The sequence below is a fragment of the Puma concolor genome, chromosome E1 (assembly GCF_028749965.1).
Source record: "Puma concolor isolate L17-30 chromosome E1, mPumCon1.1.hap2, whole genome shotgun sequence".
Classification (NCBI taxonomy): domain Eukaryota; kingdom Metazoa; phylum Chordata; class Mammalia; order Carnivora; family Felidae; genus Puma; species Puma concolor.
In genome coordinates this window covers 1203715-1221378 of record NC_141680.1, presented here as the reverse complement: position 1 = coordinate 1221378, position 17664 = coordinate 1203715, and the positions used below count along the sequence as shown (strand labels likewise).

Genomic DNA, 17664 nt, shown 5'->3' with positions numbered 1-17664 from the left:
GCGGGTTACAAGGACTTGTCAGTGGCTGTAGGCAGTAAGGCAGTTTAGTTTCTCATCTGCCTTAGTTTCCAGCATCCCCATGGCGGCGCTTAAACCCCTTTCCCCTGTTCTTGGGGAGCCAGGAGTGTGCAAGGATTATCACACATACTCCACGGGGGGGGGGGGGGGGGTTACTCCGCCCGCGGGGGCGGGGCTAGCTTGTACTTCGCCCCCAGCTCACCCCACGCTCCCGCCCCCTTGTCACCAAGAAGGAAGAAAGCCTGCTGGAGCTTTCCCACCAAAGGGGAAGAGGAGGGGAGACCTGAGCCTAGGGCTCCTCGGTCCCTGCCTGCCTTCCCTTGCCTATTTCCTCCTCCCCTCCCCCCATACTCTGCACACCGGAGGATGCGACACTGGGAGGGCGGGGGAGGGGAGAGAAGCAGCCGTCTGGCCTGGGGGGCTCTGGAACGGGGTGAGAGAAGGGTGCAGGTTTGGGCAAAGAGCCTCTCTCAGCCCCACCTCAGCCTCCCCTACAAAGTCTGGCTGTGGGGAGCGGGTGTCTCCTCTCCCCTTTGGAGGGCCTCATCCCTGCGCCTGGGACCCAGGTGGAGCTCAGTCCCTGCATCTGGGATCGCCTCCTGGTCTAAAGGGACAGGGGGCCTGAAAGCTTGGCACTTGGCGCCACCTGGTGGCCAGTCAGAGCTCCTGCGCCCCGGCTCCCAGGTCCTTCCTGTCGGAGACCCCAGACTGACTTGTTTAGGGAGGGAAGCAGGGACCTGATGAGAACACTGGGTTAAGAGGAGCCACATGGAGCTGCGTTCAAAGGGCCGACCCCACCTCTGATTCCTGACCTTGTGGCCTTGGGGGTCTGCCATGCTTCCTAACTCCATTCATTTTCCAGACTGAAATGGGAAAAGCCACCTCTCCCACCTTCCTCCCCAGGAAGTTGAGAAATCTCCCTGGAGCAGTAGGTGGGACCCCACACCCAGCACCCTGAAAGTCTCCCGTGAAGAGCCATCGGCACAGAGCGGGGCTGAGCCTGAGCCCCCAGACCCAGACGGGGGCGGCTGGATCAGACCTCTCCGGGACCCCTCCCTGGGTGCTCAGTCCTCCAAGGGCCCAGACCCATCCTTCTCTGGGGGGTGGGGGTGGGGTGAGGGTGCAGGGGTCCTTCCCCTCTGTTCCATCCTGCTCTAGCCACACAACAGCCTGGAGGGGTCTGCGTGCACGGGGAGCAAGATGTATACTAGGTGCTATGACTACCACGAAGAAACGTAACATCGATTCCCGGAAAAGTCCAGAGAGGGGGAGGGGGGCCGCGCTTCCGGGGTCCTGGCATGCTGTTTCTTCCTCCCGACGGTTACGTGGGTGTTTGCATTCTAAGTACTTGTGATACTAGACTTAATGTCCGGCACTTTCCTGCCAGTGATAAGAAACGGGTCCCCTCACGTCCCACTGACGACGGCTCCGGGTGTGGAGGGTAGAAGTCACTGCTGGCTGGGGCGGAGCCGAGAGATTTGGCCCCTTGTGGGCAGGGACGGGGGTGAGGGAGGTTGATGAGGCTGATGCCCAAGATCAATCAAGCCGGGAGGGGCTCAGGCCACGGCTTCCAGCCACCCCTTGTCCCCCAAACTAACCTCCTAATGGACTTCATTTACAGGCAACTCTAACCCCACCCCCTCTGCAAATCCAGCAGCGGCTTTCCACTGCCCTCAGGAGGCGCCCCAACCTCCTAGGCTGCATGGTGGGGCGGCCCCTGCCTCCGGCCACTATAGGGAGGGGTGGCGGGGGGGGGGGGAGGGCACCCTCTGGAGTCACCCTGGCCTCCTCTGTCCTGTTCTCTGGCCTCTCAACACCAGCCTTCGCGGACCCCTCTGTGGGAAGGCCTCATCCCCGCATTCTGTCGTCCCCTGGTTCCTCGGCGAAAGCACCACCGGCCCCCAGCTCACGTGGGGCGCCCTGTCCCCCACCGCCGCAGGTCACATTCCTGGGAGTTTGCACTGGCCATTCCATAGGCCAAGGAAGCGGGTAGAGTTTCTGCTGTCGGAAGGGGAAGCCCCCAGGGCGGGGGAGCCCCCACGACGGGACGGGCTGGAGCTCCCCCTCAGCATCCACCCTCCTCCCCAACAGAGGCCAGGGTGGGGCTGGACCCCAGAAAGCCTCCGCCTGGGACAACTGACAGCGTTCTGTCCCCACAGGGAGGAGCAGCGACCCCTGTCCCCGCCACCCCTGCACCAGGAGCCTGCTCCCCTCAGCACATCCTCCCCCTCCCACCCCCTCTCCCCACCAACCCCCTGCAAGGCAAGAGGGAGCCTCCTCATTCAGAAGAAAACGTTTCTTCCTCCTTCCCTCGTCGCCACGGCGACTGCACTCCAGCACCCGGGCTGCCGGAAGCTGTTCGGAGCCCCCGAGGGCAGGGAAGGGGAGGGTCTGGTCGGCGGTCACCCAGGCTCTCCGGAGCCTCCGGGAGGTCACGTGTCCCAGGGTTAAGCATTCAGGCTTTATTTATTTTTTTTTTTTAATTTTTTTTTCAACATTTATTTATTTTTGGGACAGAGAGAGACAGAGCATGAACGGGGGAGGGGCAGAGAGAGAGGGAGACACAGAATCGGAAACAGGCTCCAGGCTCCGAGCCATCAGCGCAGAGCCTGACGCGGGGCTCGAACTCACGCGAGATCACTCGAGATCACGCGAGATCGTGACCTGGCTGAAGTGGGAAGCTTAACCGACTGCGCCACCCAGGCGCCCCAAGCATTCAGGCTTTAAAGCCAGACATCCAAGGGCTTCGGTTCCAGCGCCGACTGTCCCTCTGTCCCCAGCAGACACTTCACCCTTGTGGGTCTGTGTCGTCTGTAACGAGGACGGAAATAGCCCCGACTTCAGACTGGAGGGCTGAGGAAGGAAGGGTGAAGACAGGAAATGTGCCCGGCGTGCGAGCTAAGTGCTGGACCAGTGTGAGCTGTCCTCTGACGCCCGGGACACGCGAGGCACTGTCACCGGCTCGGACAGGTGTGACGAGAGCCGGTCTAGCTGGAGAGACTGTTTCTAGGTGTTTCTCCTGCACCAAGTCTCTCCCACACGTGTGGCGTAGTTTTCCTAAGAATCACCACGCTTGCTCCCCCCGTGTTTCACCGGAAAAGGGCGTGAATTAAACGTCCTAAATATGACCAACACACACAACTGTCCTGAGCGGGCAATGATCCAGCTCGGGGAACCAGCTAAGGGGAGCAGAGCCCGGGGGCCCCGTCGCCAGCTGCCAGTGGCGTTGTTAAACGACAAAGTAGCAAATTAACAAATCAAAGCAGGTCACACAGAGCCCAGCATTGTTTCAGGAAACCAGTTTCGGTTGCACGTCTGTGTGTGTGAGCCCGGCGACCGACCGCGCGCGCTGGTCCCCACCCCTCCCCCCCCACACGCTCAAACATTCTTGGCTCCCTTAGCTCATCCTTCAGGCACGAGCTCTAAATGACACGATGTTGGTGTCATAATTTTCTTGGATTATTGATGATGCGGCTCATTGACGCCCGTCTCTCCCCACGCACTGGATCCGAGGGGGTGCTGGGTGCCTGGACCCGGGTCCCGGACAGTGGGAATCCCGCCACCTACTAACTGAGGGAACTGGGGCCCGACCCAACCTCTCCGGACAGCGGTTTCCCCATCTGCTAGGCTGCCATCGGGGCCCAGCGAGTTCATCATAAAAGGACTTAGCACAGCAGCACCTGGTGCGTGCAACCCCCCTAGCAGAGAGGAGTGGGTGGGGTCACCCAGCCGTGTCGCAGTGAAGGGCAGAGCCACAAGGAACCCACCGGCGGAGACCCCGCCAGAGAGGGGGGCCCGGTGAGGTCTGCAGCAAGGGACCCGAGAGGGGCGCGGGCCGGGCTGCCCTGGGGTCTCCAGAAAGTGGGAGAGGGCTTTCCAAAGGGCGAGGTTTGGATGCCCCACTGGAGACGGGAGGCGGCCTCGTCGCAGGAGGACCGGGAGGTGTACCCTGGTCTGTCCCCGCCCCCAGGATCTTCCAGGGTCCAGAGTGTGGGTGCCGAGCGTGGGGACACAGAGGCAGTGTCTGAAACCCACGGCCGCGGGGCGCGCCTCCCGACCGAACCCGCTTGGCCGCGCGGCGGGGCGCAGACCGCGGAGACAAAGGGGCGGCGCCCGGCTGCGCCCGCCCGGCCGCGGCCCCAGCACGAATGGGGCGGCCAGCCAATCGGAGGGCAGCATTCCCGCCGCTAGAGCGCGGGCCAATCGGATCCCGGGCGCGGTAGCGCTGCGGGGACGCGGCCAATCAGCTGCGAGGGCCGGCCAGGGGGCGGACCCGCGCGGAGTTTCAAACCCGCCGGGTGGGCGCAGAGCGGCTGCTTGGGGCTGCGGCCTGCGCCGGGGGCTGCCGGGTGAGCGCAGTCCGGGGCCCGGGGGCCCGGGGACCCTTGTGTTCCGACGGGACCTGGGCGGAGCGTGGGGGTGGGGCGGGTGTGCCAGTCAGGATGGGCACGCAAGTGGGGACGTCTGGGGACTGCGAGCTGCAAATCGGGGGGCTCTGGGCGACGGGAGAGGGCCCCGGATGGGGCCCTGGCCAGCCGAGGCTCGGCGAGGCCCTGTCCTGACCCTTCCTTCCCTCCCGCCTGAGGCAGAGAGCTGGGAGGGCTGGGTGGGAAGATGGACACGCAGCTGTTGCGGACAGTGGCCGCCAGGGACCGCGGGAAGCGCTGACCCCTCCTCCGGGAAGCAGCTCCCTTCCCACACCCACCGCTGCCACGTGCCCCCACGCCCAGCCCGGGCGACCTGTGTCTCCGTGGAGCCTGGGAGGGGGAGAGGGGATGGCTTGCTGACCTGCTTTTGACCTCCTCCCCAGGATCTGGTGGGCTGAGCAGACTCCCGACCGGGCAGATGGCTTCTAAGTGGCCGGGCGTGGGGGTCTCCGTGCGTCGGGGGCCGCTCCAGGAGCGGGAACAGCTGGCAGAGGAGGCGGAGCAGACTGCGGGCGGCCATCCGGAGCCCTCCAGCGGGGCCCTGGGCTCCCTGTGCAGACACTTCCAAAGGAGGCTGCCCCTGAGGGCAGTCAGCCGCAACCTCGGCGCGGGGCCCTCCTGGAAACGCCTGGAGAACCCAGAGCCAGCGCAGCAGGGCCTCCAGGCTGCGGCTCGCTCAGCGAAGAACGCCTTGGGCTCCGTGTCCCAGGTAATGCCGACCGGCCCTTAACCCAGGGCTTCCTCGGTGCCCGCAGCCGGTGCCTTCAAGGGGCCCCTGAGGAGGCCGACCCCATGAAGACGGGGACTTTGGCGTGTCCTCGCTGCGTCTCCTGCCCTCAACCAGCCGTGGGACGAACGGATGGGAAGGGCGTCCCGGAGGCCGAGCGGAGCCTCGCAGTATAAGATGCTAGAGCTGTGGTGTCACAGCGTGGCGAGCACGGGCGTCACGGGGACACAGCAAACACAGCGAGGCTTGCAGGGGAGGCCACCCCGCGGAATCGCCCGGGAAGGGGGAAGGAAGTGGGAGGAGAGCGTAGGGCGAGATGGCGCGGGTCCAGATCCAGAGCGGAGGGAGCGTGGTCTGGGGAGCCAGGAGGGGAAGGGCAGGCGTGCCGCGTGCCGAGGGTGTCTGGTTAGACTCTCCCAAGAGCCACCGGGGGCCAGTGGGGAGGATGTTCAACCTGGTGGGAATCCAGTCCGAGGAGCATTTAAGAGCTCGTTCCCCAGCCACCTGGTGGAAAGGGGGTGAGAAGCATTCGCCACTGGGGGGCCTGGGGGCCTGGCCCGGCAGAGGCGTGGACCTCGAGAGGTGCTCAGAAGGCAGGTGTGCGAGGATCTGTGTCAGACGACACGTGTGGGCACAAAGACGCCACATGGGCAGGCGTGAGGCGCCTGCGGCCTTGCAGGTGAACGGGTCCTCCAACCCGAAAACGGGGGCAGGTGTCCCCCGGAAAGGACCGACGTCATGGCAAGCAAAAGCCTCCGAGGAGAGAAGGGGGTGCGGGTACCTCCTTGGTGTCGGGCTGGGAATCTGAACCTGTTTACAGACCCTCTGCTCTGGGGTCTCTGAGCCAAAGGTCAGTACCCGACTAGGAGTCCCGGGACCACCTTTGTCCCGAAGGGATCACAGAAACACAGGTGCGCCCGCGGCCACGTACCTCACCAAACGTAACTCGTCCCGGCCTCTGGCCTCTGGTTTGCCTGGGCCGACATTCTGGCCTCGAGGAGCCAGCACAGCCGCCCGAGCCAGTGGGAGGCGCCCAGGAGCTAGGGCCTGCCCCCCACCCCCACCCCAGGCCCTGAGGAACCCAGAGGGGCTTTGAGCCGTCGAGTGTCGGGAGAGCTGCCCCTCGAATCCGCACCAGTGCGGAGGGCGACTTAGTGAGACCCGAGGCAGGTCCTGGGGGGCCTTCCAGGGGGCGCCAGGGTCTTTCCGTGTCCCGAAACGAGCGTGGACTCCACAAGCCGCTGGTTGGGCTGCTGACCGCCGCACCGGTGCCCTGGGTGGCCCTGAGCCGGCTCCCCGCAGCGGACTCGCTTCTCAGGGACCCACGCACCCCCCTCACCCCCGGGGCTCCGAGCCGTCTGTATTTGCGCGGCTGGGGCGCTGAGGGGCGGGAGGGGCCCAGAGACTCTGCAGGAGCTCGTCCTTGGCTTTGCGCTCACCTTCCGCGGTCCCGTCCCAGAGAATCCAGGAGTCCTGCCAGAGCGGCACCAAGTGGCTGGTGGGGAGCCAGGTGAAGGCCAGGAAGAGGAGGAGAGGGGCACAGACGGGCAGTCGTCCCCCCGCCCACACCCCGGGCCAGAAGAGCCCCCGGCTGTGTGGAGCCGCCCCAGCCTCCTCAGCCCTGGGCCCGCGGGAGAGACCCTGTCACCGACTCTCTGGGCACGTGGGCCCCCGCGCCCACCCACAGTGGCGGTCCCGGAGGGAGCCCACCTTCCGGAGCCCCTACTCCTCAACGGAGCCCCTGTGCTCCCCCAGGTAAGAGGAGGGGTGCCTTGCCCCCAGATCACTAGCTGGGCCCCAGCGGCTTCTGACCCCCTCCTGGGGCTCCCCGGGGGCATCTGGGTCCTGACCCAACTCTCCCCGTGACGAGGGGGAACCGCAGGGCTCACCTGTGCAGGGTCCCCGCCCTGGACCTGATGGGCCCTGGGCCACGTGTTCTGTGGCAGGTGCTCCAGGTCGCATGGGCTGTCACCTCCTGGAGGGCAGGGAGGGCCCAGACAAGGTGCTCCCGGCCCCCTCGGGGTGTCTCCGGGCCTGCGCGCACCCGGCCCAGCACCGGGCGGGAGGGCCTCGTGTGGCACATTTCCGCCAGTCGCTGCTGCGGCTTTCCTCTTTCAGTGAGTCTGACAGTGACCCGGAGCCTGTGGGAGCGGGACTTCAGCACCTCCAGAAGCTGTCCCGGCAGCTGGACGAGGCCATTGTGGCTGAAGACAGGTGAGCTGGCGGGTCATGCTTCAAAACGGAAGAGCTGAGGCAGAGGTCCCGTGCTCCTTGAGTCCGGCCAAGTTTTTACACCTCTCCGACTCGGGCCCTGACCTGTTGTGTGACCCCGGCCCGTCCGCGGCCCTCTCTGAGCCTCAGGCTGCTCACGTGCAACACGAGGGGGCAGAAAACATAGATCAGGATGGTGTCTGGAACGCATCCTGGATGTGAACGGCCCCCCGGGAGCCCCACCAGGCCAGGCACCTGGTTTCCGGAAGACCTGCCCTTCCCCCAGCATTCCCCATGGCTCCTCTGCGCCTGCCCGCCCATGGGATTGGGAAAAGGCCCATGGCCACTCTGGAGCGTCTGGCCTGACTGCCCAGGACCCTCTGGAGGCGGGGCCTCGGTGTGCGGCCCCCCCTAACTTGGGGCCTGTTCCCCATTCATACAAGGGCCCGGATGGGCTCTGGGGCAGGGCCCAGCCAGCTCTGACTGCGGGGTGGTAGGGCCCCTCCTACAGGTGACACCAGTCCCTCCCGCCTTCCTGTCTCCAGCGGCGACATGACCATGACCGTTTCTCTCATCCGTGACTGAGGACAGCGCCTCCAGGTGACGCCCGCCTCCCAAGCCTTTTCTCCAGGTTCCTCCTCCTCCTCCTCCTCCTCCTCCTCCTCCTCCTCCTCACCACGAACGTGTGGAAGAACGTAGTCTTTTCTGGAAAATCCTGAAGAGCGGATGGGCCCAGCAGCGTAGGAAGCATGCAGGCCTAGCCCACCTGCCTAGAGCCAGCCAACCTCACTGACCGCGTCCCCAGCCAGGCACGCCGGGCCGTCGGCGAGCCCCCTTCCATCCCCTCGTTCTGGGGAACCTGCCCCCGCTCTGAGCCCAGCCAGGGGCACGAAGGGGGCTCCGCACTGCAGGAGGCAAGCCACGGCGGACACCACGACCTCACAGCGGGACCCACGCAGCCCCACGAGCTCCCAAGGAGGCCCCGGGTGGGGACTCCCCCGGGGCCACACCTGGTTCTGCCAGTGGCCACCTGGCCCAGCCTGAGAGTGACCAGGGGGACGGGAGGTGGGGGGGGGGGTTCACTCTACTCCCCTTTTGGGCTCGGAACTCACCTGCACTTAGGCCACGTGGCTGTGTCCTCTCCAACGTGAAGGCGGAGGCATCAGAAGGGACTGGGGACCCAAGGGTGGGACCCCCGAGGGATTGTGCCCGGGCTCTGGGGAGCCCAGCCGCCGTCCCTTCTGCCCCCACCACAGCCCTGCAGGGAGGGGCGGGGGAAGAGATTCCCGGCCCCGAGAGCCTGGGCCCGCAGACAGCTCTTTATGCTCAGCACGGGGACCGGGGGTGTGCAGGGACAGGCATCACTGTTGACTAGCGACTTCTGCGCTTGGCCAGTTATCTCAGAAATCTGCTGTGTCATTTTATTAGAAAGAAACCCGCGTGTGACTTCCCCGGATAACACTGCTTTTTCATAATAAAGGCCGCTTCTGCGTCTGACACCTGTTCTGTTACGCACGCGCATGCGCAGACACGTGTGCACGCCCAACCACACAGGCACACGCACCCACGTGCCCGTGCGCACGCGTACACGCGTGAACGCAGCCGTGCACACACGCACGCCCACTTGCACACACACGTATACACCCCCACGTGTGTGTGCACACGCACCCCCGCTCCGGGCGACGGGTCTGCTTCGGGGCCGGGCTCCGCTCCTCTCGCCTCCCGCCCCTAGCGGCCGGCCCCCAGCTCAGGGAGAAGACACCCCGCACCGGGAAGGCTTCCCCGCTCCGCTCAGAACAAAGCACACTTTAAAGGCAAATCAGGTTTTTATTTCAGTGACGACGTTCAAGAGTTAAAAACCAGCTCACGTCAAAATCAAGACCAGTAGTAAAAATCTTTTAACCCCGTAGTGCTGTGTTGGTCGCTTTAGAAATCTGATATTTTACATTTCCTTTTCTAACGGATTTTGTACAAGGCAGCCGTGAGGAAGGGAGTAACCCTTTTTCACCACAGAACCGGCTGCCACTGGCAATACCGAGAGTCACACATTTGGGAACAGTCGGACCACGGACAAGACGGGACGGGCTGCCACCTCGCAGTAAACAGAGGACAGGGGTTCGAGGGTGGAGGTCCCCAGGGGCGAGCCGTCCTGCCCCTCCTCGGTGACTCTACTTCCCACCCCCCCCCCCCACCGGCCACCCTGGTGGGTTTCTCCACGGGAAGAGCAGGCCCCGGCCGGGCCTCCCTGCGTGGACTTAACCCCAGCTGTGTCTTAAGGTTCCCCCAAACCCAGAGGGAGGGGAAGGAGCGAGGGGTTACGTGTTTCGGCCGAGCCAGAGAATAGGTTTCCAGAGCACTTGGTGCCCAGACCTGGGGGATTCGGCGGGGAAGCTGGTTATTTAAGGCGGGGTCCAGCCTTGAGGCTCCTTTCCAGCTAGGGCCCCCCCTCCCTGGCGGGGCTGTGCCCATGCTTAGGGAGGGTGTCCACGGGAAACCAGAGCCGCCTGCTCGGGCCTCTGGCTTTCATTTCAAGATGCACGCCCTGTTTTGCCTGTAGGACACTCCCAGGCTGCAGACCAGGGGCTCCAAAGTGGTAAAAACAGTTCAAAAAGCCGGGAGATCCAGCCTCCCCTCCTTCCGGGGACCCACGCCCCCGTAACCTCTTTGGAATACGGGGTTCAGACGCGCTTTCTGTGGCCCAGCACCCAGACAGGAGGGCCGTCCGTCCAAGTGCATAAAAACGGTCCACTTTTTTAAACGCATGTTTTGTGGAGCCCAAGGGCAGGTCGAGATCTTCAGGAAAACCCCACGAAGCCAGAAAGGTAGGCCCCCGAGACCCCCTCGGGGCGGGCGCGGGGGAGGGCGGCAGCCAGGCCCTCCGACAGGGACGGCCACCAGACAGGGAAGAACGAACATGCCACGCGAGAAACGAGGAGCTCTGATCAGGCGGGAAGAAGGATGCTCCAGGTCCCGGGAGAGGGCGCACCGGGGACCGGAAGGGTTCTCTGGGAAACAGCCAGGCAGGCTCACGGACCCACTCGGGGAGGGGCGGCGGCACCCCCTCCAGGGAACAACGCAGCCTGCTCGTCTCCCTCCAACTTCAGCGCACGGACAAAGCCGCACAAACCATTCGTCCGGGAGCGCGCGTTAACCAACGCCAAGGCGGAGGGGCGCTCGCGCGCATGCGCACACGCCCACTAACCCGAGAGGCGGGCTCAGGACGCCGCCTTTCATCTCCCCAATCGCAGGTGTGAGTCGTCCGGTTCCACAAAGGAGAAGGGGTGGCCTCCTGCCCCCACATCCCAGCTCCGGACCCCCATAATCACAGCACCCTCAGAACCCCAGCAGCCTCAGAACTCTGCACCCCCAGAACCCCAGACCTCCAGAACCACGGCACCCCCAGAGTCCCAGCATCCCCAGAACTCCAGCACCCCCAGAACCACGGGACCCCCGGAATCCCAGACCCCCAGCACCCCCCCCAGAACCATGGCACCTCCCAGAACCCTGGACCCCCAAAACCACAGCACCCCCAGAACCCCAGATCCCCAGCCACAGTACCCTGCTCACTGGGACTCCAAACTCCCCAGGGTCCTGGTGTTCTCTCTCTGTGTCTCTCACTCCCAGCCTGGGGCTCACAGGGCAGAGGGAACCTAACTCGGGAAGACATAACTCCACTAAATTTATCAGTGGAGCCTGACGGCAGGGGCTTCTGGAAGGAAAGGGGATGGCGGAGAATACTCAGAGAATCAGAGTAAGTCCGCCCGACTTCAACGCAGGCTAGATTTCGGGAAGGACAGGAAGGCCTGGGGTGGCAGTAGCTGTGCCTGTGACCTCGTACCTTCTGGGGAGCCCCGACGACCAAGTGTGGAAGGAGGGATGGGCACCTGGGAACCCCGGAGGCAGGGCCGGAGAGCACACCCCCAGGGTACCTGCCCCTGCCTACAGGGGAGCCGCAGGGCTGGGGGAGGGGGGTGCCGCACACTGGAGAGAGCGGGGTGGGGGCCGGGAGCCCGGACCCCTCCAGCCCCAGCAGGTCTGCTGGGCAGGTCACAGCAGCCGCTGCGGGGAGGACGCCGGCCACACGGGAGCCGCGAGAGGTAGACGCGGAGCAGAAGCGACACGGGCCCACGCAGGTGCCTGGACTCGGGCACAGCCCCACCTGGAGGAGCCGGGCCAGCCTCAGGGGCTCCGAAGCAGGCCGGGGCGGGTGTGGGCCTGGGCTGGGCTGCAGGAGAGCCCTGCCGACCTCACGGGACGGCCCAGGAGGAGGGCGTGGGCCCCAAACCAAGCTGAGTGGCAGGCGGAAGGGAAAGAGTACAACAGTTTGAGCCAAAATGACACGCGCCCCCGGAACGCTGGGATCTCAGCTCTACGCCCTCCAGGAGCCAAAACAGAGTCAGCGTGAGCAGCGCTGGGGAGGGCGAGCCCGGCCCCCGGGGTGGGGGGTGTCCCTGCTGCCGGGACGCGTGGTTTTGGTTTGGGCATCAGTGCAAAGCACACTGCCTCACGGAGCCGGGACCCCTTCCCATCCCCCTCCCTCCCCAAGCGGTGGGGCGACAGTGAGGGCCCCCCCAGAGCCCCGCTCTCAGACAGTGTGGAAGGTGGAGCCGGGGTGGACTGAGGGGCCCTGAGGCCCAGAAACCCCAGGGCACAGAAGTGCAAGACAGAAGACAGCCCAGGAGTCAGAAACCGCGCACCAATCTCAGCCGGGGGGACCTTCCAATTCCGTAAGGAAGCCAGGGCCCAGAGAGGGCGACGAGGGGCTCAAGGGCTCTCAGCCAGCCCAGCCGGGCCAGCGCCCAGGGCCGCAGCCTCCCCAGGGAGGGCCCCAGGCAGGACCCCGGGAAGAGGAATGGCCGTCCTCTCGGGCCGCGGGTGAACGGCAGGAATACCGAGGACAAGACGGGGACAATGGACAGCCGCAGAAGGACAGACCGTCAGCACCAGACCCCGCCACCTCCCCCCACCCCCGCAAGGGCCGTGGACAGACAACGCGGACACAGGAGGAGCCCCGGGGGATGTCCCCTCCCTCCCAGAAAGTGGCCACTTTGCCACAGGAAAGCCAGGCCCATGAGGCTGACCCAGGATGTCACAGGGGGGCCGGCACGATGCCACTTGTCCGTCCCCCAGGCCGCTGGGAGGCTGCACCTGCCGGCGGCTGCTGATCCCCGGTCTGGCGGCTTCTCCCTTTAGGGCCTGCGTGGACCCCAGAAAGGTGGTCGACTCTGTCAGACCAGCCAGCTCGGGGCAGGCCTGCCCCCCAGGACTCCAAGGACACCGCCCCTGACGGGCTCGCGGTCCCAGGTCCCGCACAGGGAGGCAGCCGCGGCTGCGGAGACCCTGGGGTCTCACCCCCTCGTGGCCCAGGGAGCCCCCTCCCCGAGGCTCGGCAGGGTCCCTCCCCGCTCTGCTCGGACACCGCTGGACACACACGGGGGCGGGGAAAAGCAGGAAACGGCTCATCTCGGGGAGCAGCACCCCCCACCCCCGCCCGGCCCCGGCCCTCTGCGCGCAGCCCGGCTCTCAGGGCACCGACTCGAACTTGGGGGGCCCGCGCGCCCAGCTGAGCGCGGGCAGGGGCCGCTCCTGGTCCTTGTCGGACTCGGGCTGGCTCTGGGCCCGCTCGGGCTTGGGGTTGGCGGGCGGGTGGGGCTGCTGCACGGACATGGTCCTGCGCAGGTGGTTGCGCTTCCGCAGGAACTCGGGCTGCGCGTGCAGGCCGAAGCTGCCCTTGCGCAGCACCATCCGCGAGTTGTTCTTCTTCGGGCGCGAGCGGTGGCCGGCCTCCAGCGTCGCCAGGTGGGCCGCGTAGCCCTCGCTCAGGAACTGCGGAGGGGACGGGCGTCAGCCAGCGGGGTGGTGACCCGGTCCCCACCCCACCCCCCCCCCCCCCCCCGCCAAAATCGTTGCCGGGGAGACGGGGAGCTCCCCGCCCGCCTCTGAACGTCTGAGCTCGTCCCTGGGAGCTCCCTGCCCGGCTCTGAGCGTGTGAGCTCGACCCTCTGTACCCGCGGGGCACACCGTCCTTGTCACCTGTCACTGAGATCCCCAAACGCAAGTCTGCGCCATGTCCGGCTTCCGCCCCGCGGAGCTCCGTCGGGTGCTGGCCCCGCTGCTGTCCTCCCTGCCCATCACCCCCCCACCGGGTCCTCAGGCCCTTGCCCCCCCCTCCACCCCAGAAGGGGGCCGCGGACCAGCAGCCTCAGCGGGACCAGGGCCCTGACAGGCAGAATCTCAGCCACCGCCCCCCCCCCCCCCCCCCGCCCCCACCAGGCCTATGGAACCAGAGTCTGCACGCACGCAAGCCCCCGGGGGCCACGTGTATGCATCAGTGTCTCCCGTCTGCACCTGCCGGTGGCTCCCACGCCCCGCACTCAGCACGCCCCCAAAGGGGTCGTCACCTCCCACCCCACCCCTCCTTCTCCAACCTGCTCTCAGTCCCCGGAACAGCACCCCCGAGCTGATCACGCTCCCAGAAACCAGGCGCCACCCCTGGCCTTCGCTCCCGCTCAGCCCACACCTCTGACCCGTTCATTTCCAAGTCCAGTCCCTCCGTCCTGCCTCCGAAGTGACTCTGGGGCCCTTCACCTTCCCGCCGGCCACCGCCTCCCCTTGCTTCCCTCCCCCCTTCCTCTGACGGGCCTTCCCCCTGCAGCCTGGGGACCGCAGGAATCACGACTCACCCCCCAAGTCCCAGCCCGCCGAGGCTGCCAGGCACTGCGGGCCCCCCTCTCCTGCTCCCGCCCGGGGGGGACACCAGCTCTGTCACCTCCTGACCTTCACTTTCGCGGCGACCTCTGTCACAAATGCTCCTCCCACCTCAAGCCCCCCGGACAGTTCCCTCGAACCCCCCGAAGCAGCCTTGCCCCCATCGTCTCTGTTCCTCCCCGGGGGGGGGGGTCACGACCCCGTGCCCCCCATCATCCATTAGGCCTCTTGCCACGGGCACTGCCGCCTGGATGACGGGACATCCGACGGCACCAGGGCCTGGCCCAGGACCGGTGCCCATGGTGCACGTGGAAACGGCGAACGAACGGATGAACAGATGAGTGAGTGGGCAAATGAAGGAATGAACAAAAACGACTGAATGGACGGCAGACCCCGCCCACGCCGCCCCCACCCGGCCCGGCGCCCCCACCTGGCACTGGGCCTGGTACTTCTTGGTGGGCCGGCCCACGATGAAGATCTGGGAGGGCAGCAGACCCAGCACACTGTACACGGAGATGTCCTTAGTGGAGCCGTAGGCCGCGCTGATTCTGATGAAACACTGAAACACAGGGCAGCCCGTGGAGGGGCGGGCGCACACGGGGTCAGAGGACCCGATTCCGCACGGGGGGGGGGGGTGGGGGGCGCCAGGTCCCGGGGCCACCCCGCGGCAGGACGCGGCCCTGCAGGAGCTCCCCTCCCGCCCCGCCCTGCGCCCCAGTTCAAGGGCTCCGTCTGGGGAGGTCGGGACCACACCACCTGCTGACCCCGTCGGCGTTCCTAGGTCACTGGGTGACGGACAAAGACACGGACGAGGGAACGAGGGGCGGCTCTACGTGTCACAGGACTGGAGGGGTTCTGTCTGGGCCTGACCCCCCGCCCTGTGCCGTCCGCACCACCCCAGACTGGTGCGGAGTGCCTCCGTCCTGTGGCCGTGTCCCAATGCTCACTCGCCCCCCAGCCCCTCGCCCTCCGGCTGCTCACCTTGAGCCCCACCCTCTGGTCCCAGGTCACAGTTTCCCTGCCTCCTGAGCCCCATCAGCCCCAGGGGACCTCCCGCTCGCGGGGTGACCCATGAGCACCTCGGCCTCCCTCCTGCTATCTTCACGGCCAGCGGCCTCCAGGACCAAACCCAGAACCGCCCCTCTGGACTGCACGTCCCATCCCCACGCCAACCCTGCCCCTTCCCTCCCGTGCCCGCCTGGCCACGCCCTGGCCCGGGAGACTGCTCTCTCGCCACCTTCCCGGTTCCACGGGCTGGCCGCTGAGAGCCGCTGGAGGGCCACGAGGCTCCGGTCCTGAACTTTCTTTCTGCTGCCCCCAGAACATTCTTCCCCAGTTCTACCTCCTGCTGGGGGGCCGCCACCCAGTCCCGAGCATGACCTGACAATCCCCGCTCCCGATGCCGTTTTCTCCATCCCCGTGGCCGCCACTGGATTCCGGTCCGCCTCTGCCTCGCCTGGCCTCCCTGCCTCTCTTGTCTCACCGATCTGGTCTCCACACAGCCACCACAGGGCTCTTTCTGCAGCCCTAATCAGTCACTGCCGCTCCCCGGCTCCCCACTGCCCTCAGCGGAGTTCACGGTCTTGGCCAAGGTTTTCCAACGTCTGCCAACCCTCAGGCCCCCGATGACCTCCAGGCCTCTGCTCCCACGCGACCTGGGTCTGACCCTGTGCACACCAGCATCCTGCATGCCCGCAGCTCTAAGAACATCCGAGGCTCTCTTCTACCTCAGTGCCTTTGCACGTTCTGTTGGTGTCTGCCAGGCAAACTCCTATTCCTGATTCAAGACTCAGCTCAAGAGTTACCAACCCCTGGAAGCCTTCTCTGCCCTCCCCAGGCCAAGCTCCTCTGCATGACAAGAGGCCTTTACTAATCGCCCACTGGTAAAGATTTACACATCTTTCTTCCTCTGGATCAGGGATTGGTTGGCGTTGTTGCGAAAGACCAGATAATCGGTATCTCAGGCTTTGCGCTGTGCTGCAACCACACTCTTCCTTTGTGGCTCCGAGCAGCCATGCACACCGTGCCAGCAGGGAGCGTGGCCAGCAGGGAGCGTGGCCGTGTCCCAACGCATCTGCCTTCGCAGGCAGCGAGATCGGACTTTCGTACCGCTGTCGCATCATGAGATAGCATTCTCCTTTTGATCCCCGCCCCCAACCCCCAACCATTTAAAACTATAAACACCGTTCTCAGGCCAAGGTCACGTAGAAGAAGGGCTACCGGCTGGGCTCAGCCCCTGGGCCACAGATCACTGGTTCTCAAAATGTTACCATCATTGAAATCCCCCCGGAGGGTCTGTCAAGATGCAGACCGCTGGGCCCTTTCCCCAGTTTCTGATGCAGCGGGTCTGGGGTGAGTGGGGGCCGGGGGTGGGGGGCAGGGAATCGACATTTCTGAGCAGCTCCCAGGGGACACCGTGCTGGGGCCACAGGTCAAAGCTCCGGAAGGAGAGCAGGTGCCAGCCCGTGCCGCCGACGCCAGGACCCCGAAGGAGCGTGGCGGGCACGCGTCGGCTGAACGAATAACCGCGCGCAGAGACGGAGTTCGGGCTTTGGGGTCAGGAGGTAAAGGAGGAGATGCGGACTCGGGGATCGTGGGGGAGTCACCGAGCCTCAGGGAGCCTCCCCGCCCTCCTCTGTCCCCGCGGGTGACAGTGCCCACCTCGGGGTGGGGGTGGGGGCCGTGGAGGCTCCCAGCACCTGCAGGTGGAGGGCGGGTCTGGCCTCCGGCCCGCACTCACCTCCTGCACGAGGTTGCGGAGGAAGATGGCCTTCTGCCGCAGGGGGTCGTGCACCAGCCCGTCGGAGAAGAAGATCATGCCCTGTGGAAAGTTGTGCTGGCACAGCCAGGACACCACCCGCTGCTTCTGCATGTCCGGCCGCCCCGTGATGTAGAGGATCAGGTAGCCCAGATCCTGCCAGTGCCTGCGGACGGACGGCATCGCAGGTCCAGCCCCCCCGCCCCGCAGCCGCCCCCGCCCCCCCCCCCCCCCCCCCCCGCAGCCATCCTGAGCAGCGCCGGGACCCCGGGGGAAGGACGGTTGAGCCACACGCGGGGGGGCGGAGCCCCATGAGTCGGGACGTGTCCCTGGACGGCCCGCAGGCACCGCTCGCCCACCACCAAACTGGCCCCCGTCCCAGAGGCCTCCACGTCACTTGGGCTTCCCTGCCGAGGACAGGCCACCTCTGCCTCCTCGGCTGTCCCCGTCGCCCTTCCTGCTCCCGTGAGCGGCCTCCCGTCCAACCAGCGACCAGCAGGACCCGACCCCTGACCCCCTCCTGCTTCGGCGCCCTCCTCGGCCTTCGCTCACACCCCCACCCGAGTCCAGTCCGACCTGGGCCGTGCAACCCCCTCCAGGCCCCACCCGTGACGGGGGGACAAGATCTGAAACGAGGGCCGTCCCAAGGCGGGAAAGGAGGAGTCCAGACACGACCAGCATAGTGTGTACTGGACAGAGGCCGTGGCGCTCCCCCTGGTCCTGTTTCCATGGTGACCATCGCTCCTGTGCCCAAAGCCGTCCCTGGCTCCCCAGCGTCCCGAGGTGTCCAGCCCTCCGTGCACCTGTGGCCCGTC

General features: G+C 66.0%; 2 protein-coding genes across 4 annotated transcripts in view; one reads left to right on the top strand and one right to left on the bottom strand.

Annotated features, from left to right (window-relative positions):
• The first annotated feature begins 4300 nt into the window (after positions 1-4300).
• Positions 4301-8880, top strand: PIMREG (PICALM interacting mitotic regulator). 2 transcript variants are annotated; one of them, XM_086685663.1, is made up of 5 exons: positions 4301-4367; positions 4829-5154; positions 6632-6927; positions 7291-7386; positions 7929-8880. In XM_086685663.1, the coding sequence occupies exons 2-5, from the start codon at positions 4864-4866 to the stop codon at positions 7966-7968; spliced, it is 723 nt and encodes a 240-aa protein (XP_086541789.1). In that variant the 5' UTR covers positions 4301-4367; positions 4829-4863; the 3' UTR covers positions 7969-8880. The 2 variants fall into 2 exon arrangements, with proteins under 2 accessions (XP_086541789.1, XP_086541788.1); XM_086685662.1 differs by having other exon boundaries at positions 7881-8880.
• Positions 8881-10891: 2011 nt separating this feature from the next.
• The window catches only part of PITPNM3 (PITPNM family member 3), a 69156-nt gene continuing 62383 nt past the window's right edge, over positions 10892-17664 (bottom strand). For both annotated transcript variants that reach the window (XM_086685656.1, XM_086685657.1), the window contains 3 exons: positions 16832-17015; positions 14522-14650; positions 10892-13209 (listed from right to left, as the gene is read on the bottom strand). In XM_086685656.1, the coding sequence (XP_086541782.1) occupies positions 12907-13209; positions 14522-14650; positions 16832-17015 (616 nt within the window). In that variant the 3' untranslated portion in view covers positions 10892-12906. The remainder of the gene's footprint in view (positions 13210-14521; positions 14651-16831; positions 17016-17664) is intronic.

Bases quoted from the DNA above. Each gene is read 5' to 3' on its own strand.
- PIMREG (XM_086685662.1), top strand. From the start codon at position 4,864: ATGGCTTCTAAGTGGCCGGGCGTGGGGGTCTCCGTGCGTCGGGGGCCG. The intron at 6,928-7,290 runs GTAAGAGGAGGG...TTCCTCTTTCAG, and splicing joins GAGCCCCTGTGCTCCCCCAG to TGAGTCTGACAGTGACCCGG. The intron at 7,387-7,880 runs GTGAGCTGGCGG...GCGGGGTGGTAG, and splicing joins GCCATTGTGGCTGAAGACAG to GGCCCCTCCTACAGGTGACA.